The sequence below is a fragment of the Salvelinus alpinus genome, chromosome 26, assembly GCF_045679555.1.
Source record: "Salvelinus alpinus chromosome 26, SLU_Salpinus.1, whole genome shotgun sequence".
Classification (NCBI taxonomy): Eukaryota; Metazoa; Chordata; class Actinopteri; order Salmoniformes; family Salmonidae; genus Salvelinus; species Salvelinus alpinus.
The window spans coordinates 34,698,131-34,721,894 of NC_092111.1; the positions used below are offsets into that span (position 1 = coordinate 34,698,131).

The 23,764-nt window shown below is 39.8% G+C and overlaps 1 protein-coding gene across 1 annotated transcript in view; it reads left to right on the plus strand.

The window, feature by feature from the left end:
* LOC139555234 (solute carrier family 45 member 4-like) overlaps positions 1 to 23,764 on the plus strand; it is a 65,192-nt gene that overhangs the window by 36,726 nt on the left and 4,702 nt on the right. The window contains exons 3-7 of the mRNA XM_071368858.1: positions 7,653 to 7,841; positions 14,162 to 14,341; positions 14,462 to 15,627; positions 15,914 to 16,013; positions 16,668 to 16,879. Of these exons, the coding sequence (XP_071224959.1) occupies positions 7,653 to 7,841; positions 14,162 to 14,341; positions 14,462 to 15,627; positions 15,914 to 16,013; positions 16,668 to 16,879 (1,847 nt within the window). The remainder of the gene's footprint in view (positions 1 to 7,652; positions 7,842 to 14,161; positions 14,342 to 14,461; positions 15,628 to 15,913; positions 16,014 to 16,667; positions 16,880 to 23,764) is intronic.

The following is a 23,764-nucleotide window of genomic DNA, read 5'->3' on the forward strand; positions in this document are numbered from 1 at the left end:
TAGGTGCTGCTGTAGGCCCTCCTTGGTTGGTGACAGAAGCACCAGATCATCAGCAAACAGTAGACATTTGACTTCAGATTCTAGTAGGGTGAGGCCGGGTGCTGCAGACTGTTCTAGTGCCCGCGCCAATTCCTTGACATATATGTTGAAGAGGGTGGGGCTTAAGCTGCATCCCTGTCTCACCCCACGGCCCTGTGGGAAGAAATGTGTGTGTTTTTTGCCTATTTTTACCGCACACTTGTTGTTTGTGTACATGGATTTTATAATGTCGTATGTTTTACCCCCAACACCACTTTCCATCAATTTGTATAGCAGACCCTCATTTGGTAAAAAGCCAATTTGACATTTGCTCAGTACATTGTTTTCACTGAGGAAATGTACCAGTCTGCTGTTAATGATAATGCAGAGGATTTTCCCAAGGCTGCTGTTGATTTGTCTCCACTTTTGTGGATTGGGGTGATCAGGTCATGGTTCCAAATATTGGGGAAGATGCCAGAGCTAAGGATGATGTTAAAGAGTTTAAGTATAGCCAATTGAAATTTCTTGTCTGTATATTTGATCATTTCATTGAGGATTCCATCAACACCACAGGCCTTTTTGGGTTGGAGGGTTTTTATTTTGTCCTGTAGCTCATTCAAGGTAATTGGAGAATCCAGTGGGTTCTGGTAGTCTTTAATAGTTGATTCTAAGATTTTGTATTTGAACATGTATATGTTTTTGCTCATTGTTCTTTGTTCTTTGTTATAGAGCCAAAAAGATTGGAAAGTGGTTTACCCATACATCTCCATTTTGGATAGATAATTATTTGTGTTGTTTGTTTAGTGTTTTCCAATTTTCCCAGAAGTGGTTAGTCTATGGATTCTTCAATTACATTGAGCTGATTTCTGACGTGCTGTTCCTTCTTTTTCCATAGTGTATTTCTGTATTGTTTTAGTGATTCACCATTGTGAAGGCGTAGACTCAGGTTTTCCGGGTCTCTATGTTTTTGGTTGGACAGGTTTCTCAATTTCTTTCTTAGATTTTTGCATTCTTCATCAAACCATTTGTCATTGTTGTTCATTTTCTTCGGTTTTCTATTTGAGATTTTTAGATTTGATAAGGAAGCTGAGAGGTCAAATATACTGTTAAGATTTTCTACTGCCAAGTTTACACCTTCACTATTACAGTGGAACATTTTACCCAGGAAGTTGTCTAAAAGGGATTGAATTTGTTGTTGCCTAATTGTTTTTTGGTAGGTTTCCACACTACATTCCTTCCATCTATAGCATTTCTTAATGTTACTCAGTTCCTTTGGCTTTGATGCCTCATGATTGATTATTGCTCTGTTCAAGTAGACTGTGATTTTGCTGTGATCTCATAGGGGTGTCAGTGGGCTGACTGAACGCTCTGAGAGACTCTGGGTTGAGGTCAGTGATAAAGTAGTCTACAGTACTACTGCCAAGAGATGAGCTATAGGTGTACCTACCATAGGAGTCCCCTCGAAGCCTACCATTGACTATGTACATACCCAGCGTGCGACAGAGCTGCAGGAGTTGTGGCCCGTTTTTGTTGGTTTTGTTGCCATAGTTGTGCCTAGGGGGGAATATGGGGGAGGGAATGCTGTCACCTGCAGGCAGGTGTCTGTCCCCCTGTGTGCTGAGGGTGTCAGGTTCTTGTCCTGTTCTGGCATTTAGGTCGCCACAGACTAGTACATGTCCCTGGGCCTGGAAATGATTGATTTCCCCCTCCAGGATGGAGAAGCTGTCTTCATTAAAGTATGGGGATTCTAGTGTGGGGATATAGGTAGCACACAGGAGGACATTTTTCTCTGTTAAGATAATTTCCTTTTGAATTTCTAGCCAAATGTAAAATGTTCCTGTTTTGATTAATTTAATGGAGTGAGTTAGGTCTGCTCTATACCAAATTAGCATACCCCCTGTGTCCCTTCCCTGTTTCACACCTGGTAGTTTATCTCTCTCTGTTTCTCTCTCTCTGTCTCTCTGTCTCTCTGCCTCTGTCTCTCTCTCTGTCTCTCTCTCTTTATCTCTCTCTCCCTCTCTCTGTCTCTCTCCCTCTCTCTCTCTGTTTCTCTCTCTCTGTCTCTCTGTCTCTCTTGCTCTCTGTCTCTCTGTCTCTCGCTCTGTATCTCTCTCTCCCTCTCTCTCTCTCTCCCTCTCTCTGTTTCTCTCTCTCTGTCTCTCTGTCTCTCTTGCTCTCTGTCTCTGTATCTCTCGCTCCCTCTCTCTGTCTGTCTCTCTCCCTCTCTCTCGCTCTCTCTCTCTCTCTCTCCGTCTCTCTCTCTTTCTCTCTGTATCGCTCTCTCCCTGTCTCTCTCCCTCTGTCTCTCTGTCTCTCTCTCTCTCTTTCTGCCCCTCTCACTGTCTCTCTCTATCCCTCACCCTCCTCTCTCTGTCTAGTTTTGTGACTCTGCTCTTTCCTACATGGTCTAAATCTGTCTGTCCTAAGTCTCGCAGGGCCACAGTAAATATATCCTGAAGTAGTGCGAGTCATACTGGTCTCAGTATTGTTCCACATCTTTGACCCGGTGGAGAGAAAAATCCTGGTCTTTATTTACTAGAATCGGACATCCTGTTTACCCCGACCGCTTTCCCAAAGAAACAAACTGCTTACTGACAGATTAAAATCTGTTTGCGACATTTTATGTGTTTGTATCCGACGCCGACAGCAGGTCGTGACCAAAACAAGTGAACAATTTACAAAAACACAGTTTTGGGGCCCTGTGAGTAACCTCAATTAAAACCTTGAGGAGGAAGTCATGTCTCATTGATTGGTCATTGAGGGGTCATAAGGACATGTCTACAGGAAGTCTGTCTACAGGCAACAGGAAGTAGTGATGTTTGGGGCACAGTGGAGCTCTGGGTTCCCAAGCCACCTGGGTCATGGTCATCATCAACAACCATCAGGTTCATTTGAACCAGAATGTGAACAGGGTTTCACTTACTGTGAGATCCTGTATAGTCTACACTCTGATAAGACCATAACCCACTAGTCTACACTCTGATAAGACCATAACTCACTAGTCTACACTCTGATAAGACCATAACCCACTAGTCTACACTCTGATAAGACCATAACCCACTAGTCTACACTCTGATAAGACCATAACTCACTAGTCTACACTCTGATAAGACCATAACTCACTAGTCTACACTCTGATAAGACCATAACCCACTAGTCTACACTCTGATAAGACCATAACCCACTAGTCTACACTCTGGTAAGACCATAACCCACTAGTCTACACTCTGATAAGACCATAACCCACTAGTCTACACTCTGATAAGACCATAACTCACTAGTCTACACTCTGATAAGACCATAACTCACTAGTCTACACGCTGATAAGACCATAACTCACTAGTCTACACTCTGATAAGACCATAACCCACTAGTCTACACTCTGATAAGACCATAACTCTCTAGTCTACACTCTGATAAGACCATAACCCACTAGTCTACACTCTGATAAGACCATAACTCACTAGTCTACACTCTGATAAGACCATAACCCACTAGTCTACACTCTGATAAGACCATAACCCACTAGTCTACACTCTGATAAGACCATAACCCACTAGTCTACACTCTGATAAGACCATAACTCACTAGTCTACACTCTGATAAGACCATAACTCACTAGTCTACACTCTGATAAGACCATAACTCACTAGTCTACACTCTGATAAGACCATAACCCACTAGTCTACACTCTGATAAGACCATAACCCACTAGTCTACACTCTGATAAGACCATATCTCACTAGTCTACACTCTGATAAGACCATAACTCACTAGTCTACACTCTGATAAGACCATAACCCACTAGTCTATACTCTGATAAGACCATAACTCACTAGTCTACACTCTGATAAGACCATAACCCACTAGTCTACACTCTGATAAGACCATAACTCACTAGTCTACACTCTGATAAGACCATAACTCACTAGTCTACACTCTGATAAGACCATAACCCACTAGTCTACACTCTGATAAGACCATAACCCACTAGTCTACACTCTGATAAGACCATAACCCACTAGTCTACACTCTGATAAGACCATAACCCACTAGTCTACACTCTGATAAGACCATAACCCACTAGTCTACACTCTGATAAGACCATAACCCACTAGTCTACACTCTGATAAGACCATAACCCACTAGTCTACACTCTGATAAGACCATTACTCACTAGTCTACACTCTGATAAGACCATTACTCACTAGTCTACACTCTGATAAGACCATAACCCACTAGTCTACACTCTGATAAGACCATAACTCACTAGTCTACACTCTGATAAGACCATAACCCACTAGTCTACACTCTGATAAGACCATAACTCACTAGTCTACACTCTGATAAGACCATAACCCACTAGTCTACACTCTGATAAGACCATAACTCACTAGTCTACACTCTGATAAGACCATAACTCACTAGTCTACACTCTGATAAGACCATAACCCACTAGTCTACACTCTGATAAGACCATAACCCACTAGTCTACACTCTGATAAGACCATAACTCACTAGTCTACACTCTGATAAGACCATAACCCACTAGTCTACACTCTGATAAGACCATAACCCACTAGTCTACACTCTGATAAGACCATAACTCACTAGTCTACACTCTGATAAGACCATAACCCACTAGTCTACACTCTGATAAGACCATAACTCACTAGTCTACACTCTGATAAGACCATAACCCACTAGTCTACACTCTGATAAGAACATAACCCACTATAGTGGAAACAACATTGATTCGACCAGTGTGTTCCCAGTGGGAAAGTTATAACGTCTTCTGAGCAGGGATAAGAGTAGTCTACTTTTTAAATGTATTTTTATAAGCTGATTCTTAGAATGAAATGTGAGATTTGTTCTCACTGGCAAAGTTTTATGTTATAAATGATCACTTTGCTTCATTGAAAATGACCAACAAAATGATCTCTGTGTCAACAAGTTCTTTTTTGACGTGTCACTCAGTTCACTCCATGGAGTGACTGTTCTATAAGTGCACCCTGCAATCTCTAACCCACATAGCAAAGCAGGGCAGATGAATAGAAAAGTACTGCCAAGCCGTGAGCCCTGAACAGACTTGGCTGGCAGGTTCTCCCTCCGTGGACCTGTGGCATCTGTGTGAGGCAGGCCTGTACCCTGGTGACCTTAAAGACTGTACGAGCCTGTTCCTGCGGTTTTGGGACAGGGGTGCCAGAAGCTTAGTCTGACGAACATAAGCACTTGGCAGAACTGACATTGTTGCAGGTCTGGTTCATGTTAATACTGCACATTCAGATCCGCGGTGTGAGTCTGGAATCTTTCTGTCTCTTTTTCTCTCTTTCTGTCTTTTTGTCTCCTTTTCTTTCTGTCGCTCTTTCTGTGCAGCCTTTCTGCACTCAGTCAGTGTTATAGTTACACCTGCTAGGCTGCAGCAGCCTGCATCCAGCTGCTGTCTTGCTTCTGAAGCTAAGCAGGGTTGGTCCTGGTTTGTCCCTGTATGGGAGACCACAGATGCTGCTGGAAGTGGTGTTGGGGGCCAGTAGGAACCTCTGGTCTAACGAGAGCCCAATACCCCAGGGCAGTTTAGGGGACATTGCCCTGGGGTATTGTTTAGGTGCTGCCTTTCAGATGGGATGTTAAAACAGGTGTCTTCACTATTTGTGGTCACTAAAGATCCCATGGCACTTATCGTAAGAATATGGGTGTTAACCCTGGTGTCCTGACTAAATTCCCAATCTGACCCTCATACCATCATAGTCACCTAATCATCCCCAGCTTCCTATTGGCTCATTCATCCCCCTCCTCTCCCCTTGTAACTATTCCCCAGGTCCTTACTGTAACGGGAATATGTTCTCAGTCAACTTACCTGGTAAAATATGGGTTAAGTAAAAACATTGGCCTCATTATTTATTCTTACTGTTTCTCTCTTGTCAATCCACCTGTCATTAGAAGGAACTGAACTTGTTACAGGCTACTGTTGAGCCATAAATCAGACATGTAAAACACCATTTCTGTGGAGAGGGCATGATGGGGGGGGTGTGGCCTCGTCTTACATGATGAGGAGGTGTGGCCTCGTCTGACATGATGAGGGGTATGGCCTCGTCTAACACCATGAGGGGGTGTGGCCTCGTCTAACACAATGATGGGGTGTGGCCTCGTCTAACACGATGAGGGGTGTGGCCTCGTCTAACACCATGATGGGGTGTGGCCTCGTCTAACACGATGAGGGGTGTGGCCTCGTCTAACACCATGAGGGGGTGTGGCCTCGTCTATCACGGTGAGGGGGTGTGGCCTCGTCTAACACAATGATGGGGTGTGGCCTCGTCTAACACGATGAGGGGTGTGGCCTCGTCTAACACCATGAGGGGGTGTGGCCTCGTCTATCACGGTGAGGGGGTGTGGCCTCGCCTAACACAATGAGGGGGTGTGGCCTCGTACTGTCCTCCTTAAGGTGTATGCAACCATAATGTGACAGCCAGCCAAACTCCAACCAAGAACTGAACCAGAGTCAGGGCTTTCCATAAACCTCCAGTTTTACAGTTGAAACGGTGTAAAACTGTAATAATACAGAAAAATGAAATCATTGGAGCATCTCAGACTAAAAGGCAATATTAATGCACAACAGAGTCTAACCGACGTTTCATAGTCACATAGTGAACAATACAATACTTGACCGACACTGTACATAGAAAACATATCCTGCTTGAATATTGTTCTAAATAGGATTAGTATCTATATAACATGTAAGCTAACTTAAGTGTGAAGAGAAATCACATGTAGAGAGAAGCTAGCTCCAAAACAGCACTTAACAGGCAGGCTAGGCTAACGAGGGAATACATGTAATCGATTCACTTGCAGAAAATACTTACAATACTAAAAGATGAACATCTTAGAAATGATTTGTACTTACAGGCAATGCTTAACGAAGGCTTAACAAGAAGGATGGCAGAAGATAAACCGCCGTATTACGTCACTCTTTTCCAACAACGAGGCTGATCTGCATCATTTCCTGTTTTTCCTGTTTTACCACCAACAAAGAAGTAGCACAGCGGAGTACACGCTAGCTGCGGCTACACTAAACAGCCACTGGATGGCGCCAAATCAAAAGGCACTTGGCAAAAAATAATAGAAGGCAGAATAGGCCTCGTCTAACGTATTGCACTTGAATGGATCGTAAACACAGAACAGACAGCTGGTATGATTCATTGTGACAAAATGTTTCCAAATATCAGTTTGTTGGATAAGACGATGGATGAATGACAATCACCCACAAGTGTCCTTCTAAGATGGTGTTGTTACTTGCATATTACTAGCATGTAGACTACCCCATTTATGTACACCAGGAACTCCATTCTGTGCCTGCGTAGTAGCCAGCGAATAAGGCACACTTCACCGAATCTGCTTTGTCATTCAGCAAGTAACACTACATAAAAGGGATACTTTGGCCAAGATGACAGAAACGTGTAGATAGCCTTAATAGCCCAGAGATGATGAGTGTGTGTAATCAGCTTTTTGTGTGTATGGAATAATTGGGGGATCTTTAATTTCCACTAATGAAACATGGGACCAACGCTTTACATGTTGCGTTTATATTTGATGATAAACCCTAACCCCCTTCTCGTTTCCTTCCTGTCGATCTCCAGGTCTTCCAGAACAGTATTACAGCCTGACCTGGTTCCTGAGCCCCATCCTGGGCCTGATCTTCACACCTCTGATTGGCTCAGCCAGCGATCGCTGCACCCTGAAATGGGGCCGGCGACGTCCTTTCATCCTGGCCCTGTGTGTGGGCGTGCTGTTCGGAGTGGCACTCTTCCTCAACGGGTCACTCATAGGTAATAAATAATATATTATAAACTTGGTGGTTCGAGCCCTGAATGCTGATTGGCTGACAGCTGTGGTATATCAGACCGTATACCTAGTGGTGTAAAGTACTTAAGTAAAAATATTTTAAAGTGCTACTTAAGTAGTTTTATTGGGGTATCTGTACTTTACTATTTATATTTTGGCAACTTTTGCTTTTACTCCACTACATTCCTAAAGAAAATAATGTACTTTTTACACCCAAAAGTACTCGGTACATTTTGAATGCTTAGCAGGACAGGAAAACAATCTGATTCACGCACTTAAAAAGAAAATTCCTGGTCATTCCTACTGCATCTGATCTGGCGGACTCACTAAACACTAAACAGGCTAAACACAAATGCTTTGTTTGTAAATTATGTCTGAGTGTTGTGCCGTTTCATTTGCATAATATAAGGAATTTTAAATGATCTATACTTTTCTTTTGATACTTAAGTATATTTTAGCAATTACATTTACTTTTGATACTTAAGTAAATTTAAAACCAAATACTTTTAGTCTTTTACTCAAGTAGTATTTTACTGGGTGACTTTCACTTTTACTTGAATCATTTTCTGTTAAGGTATCTTTACTCATACTCAAGTATGAAAATTGGGTACTTTTTCCACCACTGCGTATACAATGGGTGTGATAAAACATTTATCTTTTCCAAAGCAACTACCGTAATGTGTGCATTCATTTTATATATGGGTGGTCCCAGGAATCAAACCCACTATCCTGGTGTTACAAGCACCAGCTGAGCTACAGAGGACCAGCGTTGGAACTAGGGATTAGGCAGGGTTAGGGTTAAGAAGAATAAAAAATGCCTATTCATTCATTGAAATACCAATCGGTGTAAATAAAAAAATGTTTAACCTTCATTTAACTAGGCAAGTCAGTTAAGAACAAATTCTTATTTTCAATGACGGCCTAGGAACAGTGTGTTAACTGCCTGTTCAGGGGGAGAACGACAGATTTATACCTTGTCAGCTCGGGGATTTGAACTTGCAACCTTTCGGTTACTAGTCCAACGCTCTAACCACCAGGCTACCCTGCCGCCCCTTGACTGGTCATGCTTATCGGTCTACAGGTTAATTTGCATAATTGAGTGTAATTAAATTTGTGCGTGTGTACAGTATATTTGTTATGTATCTTACTTATTACATCATACAGATAAAGAGCATTTGAGCGGGAAATCTGTCAGACAGAGCGAGAGCTGTTGCTACAGCATCTTAAACAGCAAATGCGTAGACAACAGAAGACAGGCTTCATCAGCGTATCACACAGCATAGACAACAGAAGACAGGCTTCATCAGCGTATCACACAGCATAGACAACAGAAGACAGGCTTCATCAGCGTATCACACAGCATAGACAACAGAAGACAGGCTTCATCAGCGTATCACACAGCATAGACAACAGAAGGCAGGCTTCATCAGCGTATCACACAGCGTAGACAACAGAAGGCAGGCTTCATCAGCGTATCACACAGCATAGACAACAGAAGACAGGCTTCATCAGCGTATCACACAGCGTAGACAACAGAAGACAGGCTTCATCAGCGTATCACACAGCATAGACAACAGAAGACAGGCTTCATCAGCGTATCACACAGCATAGACAACAGAAGGCAGGCTTCATCAGCGTATCACACAGCATAGACAACAGAATACAGGCTTCATCAGCGTATCACACAGCATAGACAACAGAAGACAGGCTTCATCAGCGTATCACACAGCGTAGACAACAGAAGGCAGGCTTCATCAGCGTATCACACAGCATAGACAACAGAAGACAGGCTTCATCAGCGTATCACACACCACTTTGCAATGAGCTGGAGGCAGTATGCATTTTAAAAACATATACTTTCCTTGCTTCAAAGTAGCCTAGCCAAAATCAGACCATATCAGTGGAGGCAATTATTTGATATCAACTTTCTTTCATTGTCCAGTAGACAAAGGAACAATCCTAGTCATATTAGCAACCCATGCTAGTTGTTGCATATTAGTGAAAGGGAAAGGGAAATTGGCGATACCTAGTCAGTTGTACAACTGAATGACTTCAATTGAAATGTGTTTTCCACATTTAGTTCTCCCCTCTTTCTAAATTTCTAACGGATATGTTCATCTCTGTCACGTGAAACCGCTTGCATATGGGGTGTTTTGACAACAGTGTTTTCCCGCTAATTGCATAATGAACATTTGACAGTAGCTTCCTGACTTGTGTACGTTGCTGTACTAATAATGTGAAGAAATAATAGTTTATCAACAAACGTTCTGATCTGTTACATCAGACTCATTGCTTTTTAACGTTTGTGTGTGTGTGTGTGTGTGTGTGTGTGTGTGTGTGTGTGTGTGTGTGTGTGTGTGTGTGTGTGTGTGTGTGTGTGTGTGTGTGTGTGTGTGTGTGTGTGTGTGTGTGTGTGTGTGTGTGTGTGTGTGTGTGTGTGTGTAGGGCACTCAGTTGCTAGAGCATGGCACTTGCAATGCCAGGTTTGTGGTTTCGATTCCCATGGGGGACCAGTATGGGGAAAATGTATGCACTCCCTACTGTAAGTCTCTCTGGATAAGAGAGTTTCTGTTAAATGACTGAAATGTAAATCAGAGAGAGAGAGATGATTGAGTTCACAGAATAGAATAATTCAGAATAATTATGTTCTCTGTTATCAGTGATAGCAGCCAGTCTGTCCGGCAGGCTTTCTGCCTCACCTAATAAGCCCTCTTCTGGAGTGTGATATGAAGCATATTGAATTGAAAAGTCGCTCTGGCTGTGTCTCTCGGTGGTTCTCCTGAGTTTAGAAAGGTCAGGAAAAAGCCTGATTCTATAACTTCAACTCTGTTCTAATGCAACGTGTGCACACCAAAAGTTTCACATCCTACATTAGCCAGCCATCGGCTATGGTAAATTCATTATCAGTGGAAGTGACCCTAAGTGCCTCACTCTGTGCAGGCGAAAGAGAGAAGGGATCCATTTTGCTCAGTGCTTTAAAGGTTCAGCAGAGGAGAAGATCGATAGATTACCCATAGAGTTGTTTTGCTGCCAGCTTCATGACAGTCCACCAAGGAGGAATGAAGTGTCTGGTAGTAGTTGAAGGGAGAGGACAAGTAGCGTTACTTTCTCTGATTGCTGGAGATGAGGCTCCATGGGTCACTGAACAAACTGAAAAGTTTGACCGGTCCTGGATTTCAATTGGATTGGATTTGATTTAGTTGGGCCGCGTTGCTTTGAAGAGTGTTGGAGAGAGGTTGTTGGTTGTTGCTGTGAAGAGTGTTGGAGAGAGGTTGTTGGTTGTTGCTGTGAAGAGTGTTGGAGAGAGGTTGTTGGTCGTTGCTGTGAAGAGTGTTGGAGAGAGGTTGTTGGTCGTTGCTGTGAAGAGTGTTGGAGAGAGGTTGTTGGTTGTTGCTGTGAAGAGTGTTGGAGAGAGGTTGTTGGTCGTTGCTGTGAAGAGTGTTGGAGAGAGGTTGTTGGTCGTTGCTGTGAAGAGTGTTGGAGAGAGGTTGTTGGTCGTTGCTGTGAAGAGTGTTGGAGAGAGGTTGTTGGTCGTTGCTGTGAAGAGTGTTGGAGAGAGGTTGTTGGTCGTTGCTGTGAAGAGTGTTGGAGAGAGGTTGTTGGTCGTTGCTGTGAAGAGTGTTGGAGAGAGGTGTACGTACGTGCACGTTTCTGTGAATGTGTGTGTTGGCTCAGTGCCCTCGTCGTAGCCCTCCCAGAGCAGCTATTTGTTTGCGGCGTCACCCCTAGCTCAGGTCCCAGTGCTGTGGGTCACAGTAACTTGCTGAGAAACAGAAGCAGCAAGGCTACAGACTCCTGTGTCCGCTGACCTGCTGGGCCGGGCGGTGTGTGTGTGAACCGTCATTCTCCGTGACATGGGAAAGGACTGGGAACCAGTTCACAGGGAAACGTTTCCTGTTGTGCCCTCCTTCTTACCTTTCAATGCCTATCTGGAGCTACTTCCTGTCTCCAGCGCTAGCTCACTGCGCGTCACCCCGTCAGCCATTCCATTGTCAGGAAGAAAGGCTTTGCTTACTACGTACACACTGACTAACTACACACAGACTGACTACACACAGACTGACTACACACAGACTGACTACACACAGACTGACTACACACTGACTGACTACACACTGACTGACTACACACATACTGACTACACACAGACTGACTACACACAGACTCAGTACAGACTTCTTTCTTTCTTCAACTTGTACACCTCTCTTCCTCGTCTGTGGTCGTTGTTGATTAGCTAAATATTTTCAGAATAGCTTTTCCCCTTTAATAAGAAGGTCTGAATAATGACTTGTTTGTTGTTGTGTGCGGGGAGTTCCTCTGGGCTCAATGTTATGATGGAAATTCACTACTAAGAGTTTACATTCCCAGTGAAATTGACACTAATGGCGCGTACGATAAGGCGTTGGCTTTGTTTTGTTTTACGGGAATGAAACACACACTTTCATGGATAGTTTGTATTATAAATTATATTTTGAATGAGATGCTTGTTTTGATAACTCTGCATTCCGATGAGGTAACATCTAGATGAGGTAACATATAGATGAGGTACCATATAGATGAGGTAACATATAGATGAGGTACCATATAGATGAGGTAACATCTAGATGAGGTAACATATAGATGAGGTAACATATAGATGAGGTAACATCTAGATGAGGTAACATATAGATGAGGTAACATATAGATGAGGTAACATATAGATGAGGTACCATATAGATGAGGTACCATATAGATGAGGTAACATCTAGATGAGGTAACATCTAGATGAGGTAACATATAGATGAGGTAACATCTAGATGTTCTCTGTAGCCATAAGGGTACATATGATCCAGTCAACCTTGACGTGTGTTTCCTGGTCTGTGAGGTGATATATGTCATAAATGTCAGTGTGTGCCATGAACCAATGTCCTTTGGGGTAATACTAAACCTCTGGGTAAGACAAGGTCACAGCTTGGACCAGACACAAGGACAACGAGAGTAGTCACACACCACGCAAGGCGTTATGGGAAATGGGCTATGAATAACCTAGGGTATATGGTGGTGTGTCAGGGTGTCCGTTAGCCAGCAATAGCCGGATTTGGGCCTAAAAATAAATAAATAGAACAGCCGATAAATAAAATTGACGCCAGCCGGGAGAAGAAGAAAAAAAATCTAATGGCGAAATAATGCTTTTTAGCCTCTTAATTGGTGGAAATACATTTGACTGGTCTTGCTTATCGGTCTATAGGTTCATTTGCATAATTTAATGGAATTAAATTGGCGTGTGTGTGTGTACAGTATATTTGTTATGTATCTTATTTATCACGTGTTCGGCATACAGATACAGAGCCTTTGAGCAGAAGCTGCTACAGCAAATACACAGGCAACGGAAGGCAGGCCTCATCAGCACCTTACATACCTTTCTACAAGGGTTATTTTCATCACATGAAACCTCTTGCATATGGGGTGCGCTTTTGACTGTGTTTTCTGATAATTGCAAAATGAACATTCGCTCGTAGCTTCCTGCTTTGTGTACGTTGCTGCACTTATAATGTGAAGAAATAATAGTTTATCAACATTATAAAGTTAAACGTTCTGATCTGGTGCATCAGACTCATTGCTTTTTAATGTTTTTTTTATGTAGCCTAGGACTACTGGTTGTATGAACTTGGGATCTATTGTGTGTGTGTGTGTGTATCCTGTGTGTGTGTGTGTTTGTGTGTAAGAAGGCGTAACACACTAATCGGGTATTGATTCACATGTACAAATCTCTCTCAATCTCTCTCTCCATCTCTCTCTCTCTCCCTCTCCATATCTCTCTCCACCTCTCTCTCTCTCCCTCTCCATATCTCTCTCTCTCTATCCATATCTCTCTCTCCACATCTCTCTCTCCATCTCTCTCTCTCATCTCTCTCTCATCGCTCTCTCTCTCCTTATCTTTCTCTCTCTCATCTCTCTCTCGCTCTATCTCTCTCTCATCTCTCCATCTCTCTCTCTTTTCATCTCTCTCCATCTCTCTATCAACTCTCTCTCTCCATGTCTCTCATCTCTCCCTGTTTCTCTTTTATCCATCTCTCTTTTCTCCATCTCTCTCTCCATCTCTCTCTCTCTCTCTCTTTTCATCTCTCTCTCTCTATCGATCCAGCAGTGTGCTCCTAGTTGGAAAGCTGAAAGGAACTAAGATGGATATTGCTTATCAATATATGTATACTGGAATGGAATGGTCTCTGTGTCCAACTTTCTCTCTGTCTGTGAATTAGGTCTATGGTTTTCTGAACCTGTTATACCGGCTAGGATACTAACTCAGCCTCTGGTTGTGTTCAAGGTCTTGCCGTCGGCGACGTGCCAAATAACCAGCCCATAGGGATCGTTCTGACCGTGCTCGGAGTGGTGGTGCTGGACTTCAGTGCAGACGCCACGGAGGGTCCCATAAGGGCCTACCTACTAGACGTGGCGGACACCGAAGAACAAGACATGGCCCTCAACATCCACGCCTTCTCCTCTGGTATGACACACGTCTTAGTAGCAGGGTATTTCCATTCACATACCTGTGTCTGTAATGTCTGTGAAAGTTTTGATAGATTGAATATTCTCAAACAGGAAATGATGTGTGTGTCTGCGCCAGGTTGTGGGGGAGCGGTGGGCTACGCGCTGGGCGGTCTGGACTGGACCCACACCTTCCTGGGCTCAATCTTCAAGTCCCAGGAGCAGATCCTCTTCTTCTTCGCGGCCATCTTGTTCACCATCTCGGTGGCTCTGCATCTGTTCAGCATCGAGGAGCAGCGGTACAGCCCCCAGCAGGACCGGCTGGACGAGGAGGCTGACGCTGCCTCCTCCACTGCCAACAAGGTCAACGACACCCTGGGGAACACCCCCCACATGGAGCTCATTGGAGAGGACGACATCTACGACCCTTGTGACCGTTATAAGTTCTACGGAGAGGGGGGCGAGGACGGGGGCGAGGACGGGCGCTCGTTGCGCGACATTAACATGGACTTCCTGGATGTGGAGATGGTGAGGTCCAAGTCTGACTCTGTGCTGCAAATGGCCGATGCAACACTAGATCACCTGGACCACGAGGCTCTGTTCCTGCGCCACATCGAGCCCTCCATCTTCGCCGACCACCTATCATCCTACCACGGCTCTCCACCACGCCGCAGCAGCAGCACAGGCAGCCAGGACCTCCTCAAAACCTCCAAAAAGATCTGCCGGCTGTCACAGTTTCTGCAGGAGCAGGACCCAGACGGGGAGGAGGAGCTGCTCAACAACCAGGTCAACGAGCAGAAGACGCCCAACGGCCGGGCGCACGCCAACGGCTTGGGCCAGGGCGCTAACGGGCACGCCCGCTCGGTCATGAAGAACTCGGCCAGCACCAACGGCTCCACGCGGCACCGCCGCCACATCTTCTACCGCCAGCCGTCCTGCACCTTCTCCTACTACGGCCGCGTGGGTTCCCACCGCTACCGCTACCGGCGAGCCAACGCCGCGCTGCTCATCAAGTCCTCGCGCAGCTTGAACGACATCTACGAGGTGCAGCGGAGACAGAAGAGGAGACAGCAGAACCCCAGAGCACGCCACCAGTCGGGCAACACCAACTCCAGCGGGGACACAGAGAGTGAGGAGGGGGAGACGGAGACCACGGTCAGGCTGCTGTGGCTGTCCATGCTGAAGATGCCTCCAGAGCTGATGAGGCTGTGTGTCTGTCATCTCCTCACCTGGTTTTCCATCATAGCTGAGGCCGTCTTCTACACTGACTTCATGGGCCAGGTCATCTACCACGGAGACCCCAAGGTAAGGCTGCTGGGACTCCAAGGTCATTGTGTCACGTTATTATAAAGCCAATTTTATTTATTTTGGGCAAAGTTTTCTTTTTGGGCGTAAATGTACATATCCTTGTCTTCTACAAATATAAAACTATTGATCACACAAAAAACTCGATCCACACCAGATTTTCATGCCGGCCTGTGATATGAACCTGCTAAGCTCTGGTTGCTGGCCTGCCTCTCTAACCTCTGGGATACCAGCCTCACATTCTCTCTCAGTAACTAAGCTGAGTTGTTTTATCTCCTCTCTCCAGGCTCCTGCTAACTCCACGGATCTGCAGAACTACCACAAAGGAGTTCAGATGGGCTGCTGGGGGCTGGTCATCTACGCCCTGACAGCTGCCTCCTGCTCAGGTCACTGACCAGTCACTGAGTTGAATGATGGATGAAAGGAAGGATGGATGGACGGACGAATGAGCGAACGAGTGAACAAAGAAATAAATGAAGTGACCAATGAATGAATGAGCGCACATGCCCATACAAAGGCATGTGCAGGCCGTGTGCTTTGAGGCAGCCAATAAAACGGTACTGAACAATGTGCACACAGTCTTCAGCCAATGTGCTATCTGTGGCTCTGTTCACATGCTGGAGGGTTAGACCGGGATGAGCTAGTGAGCTGAGACAACCTGAACAAGTACAGTCAGACTACTCACAAAGAGCTGTACAGCAACCCAGGATCTAAACACCCACAGGAAGTGACAAGAGGAATGTTGTACTAGCTACTGGTCACTAAATCCTGGTGAATGCCATCCAGTTGAGCCACGGTGTGAATAACACTGGAGTCACCTAAACCAACGTATACGAGACCACATGAAATCTAGGTTTCCAGGGTCGCCAATGTGCTTTCGCTTCTGCTTTGCTTGTTCTTTGGGGTTTTAGGTTGGGTATCTGTAAAACACTTTGTGACACCTGCTGACCTAAAAAGGGCTTTATAAAATACATTTGATTTAGCATCTCCTTGTTTATATTCCCAAATGCTTATAAACGATTATATTCTGTTGTTTGCAGCCGTACTGCAGAAGTACCTGGACAACTTTGACCTGAGCATCAAGGTCATCTACGTCTTGGGTACGCTGGGCTTCTCCATCGGGACAGCCGTCATGGCCATCTTCCCCAACGTCTACGTCTCCATGGTGATGATCAGCAGCATGGGCATCATCTCCATGAGCATCTCCTACTGCCCCTATGCCCTCCTGGGACAATACCATGAGATGAAAGAGGTAAGGATCTATACTAGTTAGTACACACACTGACATAACAGGTTAATTATTATACACTAATATAACAGGTTAGTTAGTATAGACTGATATAACAGGTTAGTTAGTATGGACTGATATAACAGGTTAGTTAGTATGGACTGATATAACAGGTTAGTTAGTATATACTGATATAACAGGTTAGTTAGTATAGACTGATATAACAGGTTAGTTAGTATAGACTGATATAACAGGTTAGTTAGTATAGACTGGTATAACAGGTTAGTTAGTATAGACTGATATAACAGGTTAGTTAGTATGGACTGATATAACAGGTTAGTTAGTATGGACTGATATAACAGGTTAGTTAGTATATACTGATATAACAGGTTAGTTAGTATAGACTGATATAACAGGTTAGTTAGTATATACTGATATAACATGTTAGTTAGTATAGACTGATATAACAGGTTAGTTAGTATAGACTGATATAACAGGTTAGTTAGTATAGACTGATATAACAGGTTAGTTAGTATAGACTGATATAACTGGTTAGTTAGTATATACTGATATAACAGGTTAGTTAGTATAGACTGATATAACAGGTTAGTTAGTATATACTGATATAACAGGTTAGTTAGTATAGACTGATATAACAGGTTAGTTAGTATAGACTGATATAACAGGTTAGTTAGTATAGACTGATATAACAGGTTAGTTAGTATAGACTGATATAACAGGTTAGTTAGTATATACTGATATAACAGGTTAGTTAGTATATACTGATATAACAGGTTAGTTAGTATATACTGATATAACAGGTTAGTTAGTATAGACTGATATAACAGGTTAGTTAGTATAGACTGATATAACAGGTTAGTTAGTATATACTGATATAACATGTTAGTTAGTATATACTGATATAACAGGTTAGTTAGTATAGACTGATATAACAGGTTAGTTAGTATAGACTGATATAACAGGTTAGTTAGTATAGACTGATATAACAGGTTAGTTAGTATAGACTGATATAACAGGTTAGTTAGTATATACTGATATAACAGGTTAGTTAGTATATACTGATATAACAGGTTAGTTAGTATATACTGATATAACAGGTTAGTTAGTATAGACTGATATAACAGGTTAGTTAGTATAGACTGATATAACAGGTTAGTTAGTATAGACTGATATAACAGGTTAGTTAGTATAGACTGATATAACAGGTTAGTTAGTATATACTGATATAACAGGTTAGTTAGTATATACTGATATAACTGGTTAGTTAGTATAGACTGATATAACAGGTTAGTTAGTATAGACTGATATAACAGGTTAGTTAGTATATACTGATATAACAGGTTAGTTAGTATAGACTGATATAACAGGTTAGTTAGTATATACTGATATAACAGGTTAGTTAGTATAGACTGATATAACTGGTTAGTTAGTATATACTGATATAACAGGTTAGTTAGTATAGACTGATATAACAGGTTAGTTAGTATAGACTGATATAACAGGTTAGTTAGTATAGACTGATATAACAGGTTAGTTAGTATATACTGATATAACAGGTTAGTTAGTATAGACTGATATAACAGGTTAGTTAGTATATACTGATATAACAGGTTAGTTAGTATAGACTGATATAACAGGTTAGTTAGTATATACTGATATAACAGGTTAGTTAGTATGGACTGATATAACAGGTTAGTTAGTATATACTGATATAACAGGTTAGTTAGTATAGACTGATATAACAGGTTAGTTAATATATACTGATATAACAGGTTAGTTAGTATATACTGATATAACAGGTTAGTTAGTATAGACTGATATAACAGGTTAGTTAGTATAGACTGATATAACAGGTTAGTTAGTATAGACTGATATAACAGGTTAGTTAGTATATACTGATATAACAGGTTAGTTAGTATATACTGATATAACAGGTTAGTTAGTATAGACTGATATAACAGGTTAGTTAGTATAGACTGATATAACAGGTTAGTTAGTATATACTGATATAACAGGTTAGTTAGTATATACTGATATAACAGGTTAGTTAGTATATACTGATATAACAGGTTAGTTAGTATATACTGATATAACAGGTTAGTTAGTATATACTGATATAACAGGTTAGTTAGTATAGACTGATATAACAGGTTAGTTAGTATATACTGATATAACAGGTTAGTTAGTATAGACTGATATAACAGGTTAGTTAGTATATACTGATATAACAGGTTAGTTAGTATATACTGATATACCATGTTAGTTAGTATATACTGATATAACAGGTTAGTTAGTATAGACTGATATAACAGGTTAGTTAGTATATACTGATATACCATGTTAGTTAGTATATACTGATATACCATGTTAGTTAGTATAGACTGATATAACAGGTTAGTTAGTATAGACTGATATAACAGGTTAGTTAGTATAGACTGATATAACAGGTTAGTTAATATATACTGATATAACAGGTTAGTTAGTATATACTGATATAACAGGTTAGTTAGTATAGACTGATATAACAGGTTAGTTAGTATAGACTGATATAACAGGTTAGTTAGTATAGACTGATATAACAGGTTAGTTAATATATACTGATATAACAGGTTAGTTAGTATATACTGATATAACAGGTTAGTTAGTATAGACTGATATAACAGGTTAGTTAGTATAGACTGATATAACAGGTTAGTTAGTATATACTGATATAACAGGTTAGTTAGTATATACTGATATAACAGGTTAGTTAGTATATACTGATATAACAGGTTAGTTAGTATATACTGATATAACAGGTTAGTTAGTATATACTGATATAACAGGTTAGTTAGTATAGACTGATATAACAGGTTAGTTAGTATATACTGATATAACAGGTTAGTTAGTATAGACTGATATAACAGGTTAGTTAGTATATACTGATATAACAGGTTAGTTAGTATATACTGATATACCATGTTAGTTAGTATATACTGATATAACAGGTTAGTTAGTATAGACTGATATAACAGGTTAGTTAGTATATACTGATATACCATGTTAGTTAGTATATACTGATATACCATGTTAGTTAGTATAGACTGATATAACAGGTTAGTTAGTATAGACTGATATAACATGTTAGTTAGTATAGACTGATATAACAGGTTAGTTAGTATAGACTGATATAACAGGTTAGTTAGTATAGACTGATATAACAGGTTAGTTAGTATATACTGATATACCATGTTAGTTAGTATATACTGATATACCATGTTAGTTAGTATAGACTGATATAACAGGTTAGTTAGTATATACTGATATAACAGGTTAGTTAGTATAGACTGATATAACAGGTTAGTTAGTATATACTGATATAACTGGTTAGTTAGTATATACTGATATAACAGGTTAGTTAGTATATACTGATATAACTGGTTAGTTAGTATATACTGATATAACAGGTTAGTTAGTATATACTGATATAACAGGTTAGTTAGTATAGACTGATATAACAGGTTAGTTAGTATATACTGATATAACAGGTTAGTTAGTATATACTGATATAACAGGTTAGTTAGTATAGACTGATATAACAGGTTAGTTAGTATATACTGATATAACAGGTTAGTTAGTATAGACTGATATAACTGGTTAGTTAGTATATACTGATATAACAGGTTAGTTAGTATATACTGATATACCATGTTAGTTAGTATAGACTGATATAACTGGTTAGTTAGTATAGACTGATATAACAGGTTAGTTAGTATAGACTGATATAACAGGTTAGTTAGTATAGACTGATATAACAGGTTAGTTAGTATATACTGATATAACAGGTTAGTTAGTATAGACTGATATAACAGGTTAGTTAGTATATACTGATATAACATGTTAGTTAGTATAGACTGATATAACAGGTTAGTTAGTATATACTGATATAACAGGTTAGTTAGTATATACTGATATAACATGTTAGTTAGTATAGACTGATATAACAGGTTAGTTAGTATATACTGATATAACATGTTAGTTAGTATATACTGATATAACAGGTTAGTTAGTATAGACTGATATAACAGGTTAGTTAGTATAGACTGATATAACAGGTTAGTTAGTATATACTGATATAACAGGTTAGTTAGTATAGACTGATATAACTGGTTAGTTAGTATATACTGATATAACAGGTTAGTTAGTATATACTGATATAACAGGTTAGTTAGTATATACTGATATAACAGGTTAGTTAGTATAGACTGATATAACAGGTTAGTTAGTATAGACTGATATAACAGGTTAGTTAGTATAGACTGATATAACAGGTTAGTTAGTATAGACTGATATAACAGGTTAGTTAGTATAGACTGATATAACAGGTTAGTTAGTATAGACTGATATAACAGGTTAGTTAGTATAGACTGATATAACAGGTTAGTTAGTATAGACTGATATAACAGGTTAGTTAGTATATACTGATATAACAGGTTAGTTAGTATAGACTGATATAACAGGTTAGTTAGTATATACTGATATAACATGTTAGTTAGTATATACTGATATAACAGGTTAGTTAGTGTAGACTGATATAACAGGTTAGTTAGTATATACTGATATAACAGGTTAGTTAGTATAGACTGATATAACAGGTTAGTTAGTATATACTGATATAACAGGTTAGTTAGTATAGACTGATATAACAGGTTAGTTAGTATATACTGATATAACAGGTTAGTTAGTATAGACTGATATAACAGGTTAGTTAGTATATACTGATATAACAGGTTAGTTAGTATAGACTGATATAACAGGTTAGTTAGTATAGACTGATATAACAGGTTAGTTAGTATAGACTGATATAACAGGTTAGTTAGTATATACTGATATAACAGGTTAGTTAGTATACACTGATATACCATGTTAGTTAGTATAGACTGATATAACAGGTTAGTTAGTATAGACTGATATAACAGGTTAGTTAGTATATACTGATATAACAGGTTAGTTAGTATATACTGATATAACAGGTTAGTTAGTATATACTGATATAACAGGTTAGTTAGTATATACTGATATAACAGGTTAGTTAGTATAGACTGGTATAACAGGTTAGTTAGTATAGACTGATATAACAGGTTAGTTAGTATATACTGATATAACAGGTTAGTTAGTATAGACTGATATAACAGGTTAGTTAGTATATACTGATATAACAGGTTAGTTAGTATAGACTGATATAACAGGTTAGTTAGTATAGACTGATATAACAGGTTAGTTAGTATATACTGATATAACAGGTTAGTTAGTATATACTGATATAACAGGTTAGTTAGTATAGACTGATATAACAGGTTAGTTAGTATAGACTGATATAACAGGTTAGTTAGTATATACTGATATAACAGGTTAGTTAGTATACACTGATATAACATGTTAGTTAGTATGGACTGATATAACAGGTTAGTTAGTATATACTGATATAACAGGTTAGTTAGTATAGACTGATATAACAGGTTAGTTAGTATATACTGATATAACAGTTTAGTTAGTATATACTGATATAACAGGTTAGTTAGTATATACTGATATAACAGGTTAGTTAGTATAGATTGATATAACAGGTTAGTTAGTATATACTGATATAACAGGTTAGTTAGTATATACTGATATAACAGGTTAGTTAGTATATACTGATATAACAGGTTAGTTAGTATATACTGATATAACAGGTTAGTTAGTATAGACTGATATAACAGGTTAGTTAGTATAGACTGATATAACAGGTTAGTTAGTATATACTGATATAACAGGTTAGTTAGTATAGACTGATATAACAGGTTAGTTAGTATAGACTGATATAACAGGTTAGTTAGTATACACTGATATAACATGTTAGTTAGTATGGACTGATATAACAGGTTAGTTAGTATATACTGATATAACAGGTTAGTTAGTATATACTGATATAACAGGTTAGTTAGTATAGACTGATATAACAGGTTAGTTAGTATAGACTGATATAACAGGTTAGTTAGTATACACTGATATAACATGTTAGTTAGTATGGACTGATATAACAGGTTAGTTAGTATATACTGATATAACAGGTTAGTTAGTATAGACTGATATAACAGGTTAGTTAGTATATACTGATATAACAGGTTAGTTAATATATACTGATATAACAGGTTAGTTAGTATAGACTGATATAACAGGTTAGTTAGTATATACTGATATAACAGGTTAGTTAGTATAGACTGATATAACAGGTTAGTTAGTATATACTGATATAACAGGTTAGTTAGTATAGACTGATATAACAGGTTAGTTAGTATAGACTGATATAACAGGTTAGTTAATATATACTGATATAACAGGTTAGTTAGTGTAGACTGATATAACAGGTTAGTTAATATATACTGATATAACAGGTTAGTTAGTGTAGACTGATATAACAGGTTAGTTAGTATGGACTGATATAACAGTTTAGTTAGTATATACTGATATAACAGGTTAGTTAATATATACTGATATAACAGGTTAGTTAATATATACTGATATAACAGGTTAGTTAGTGTAGACTGATATAACAGGTTAGTTAGTATGGACTGATATAACAGTTTAGTTAGTATATACTGATATAACAGGTTAATATATACTGATATAACATGTTAGTTAGTATAGACTGATATAACAGGTTAGTTAGTATAGACTGATATAACAGGTTAGTTAGTATAGACTGATATAACAGGTTAGTTAGTATAGACTGATATAACAGGTTAGTTAGTATAGACTGATATAACAGGTTAGTTAGTATGGACTGATATAACAGGTTAGTTAGTATATACTGATATAACAGGTTAGTTAGTGTAGACTGATATAACAGGTTAGTTAGTATATACT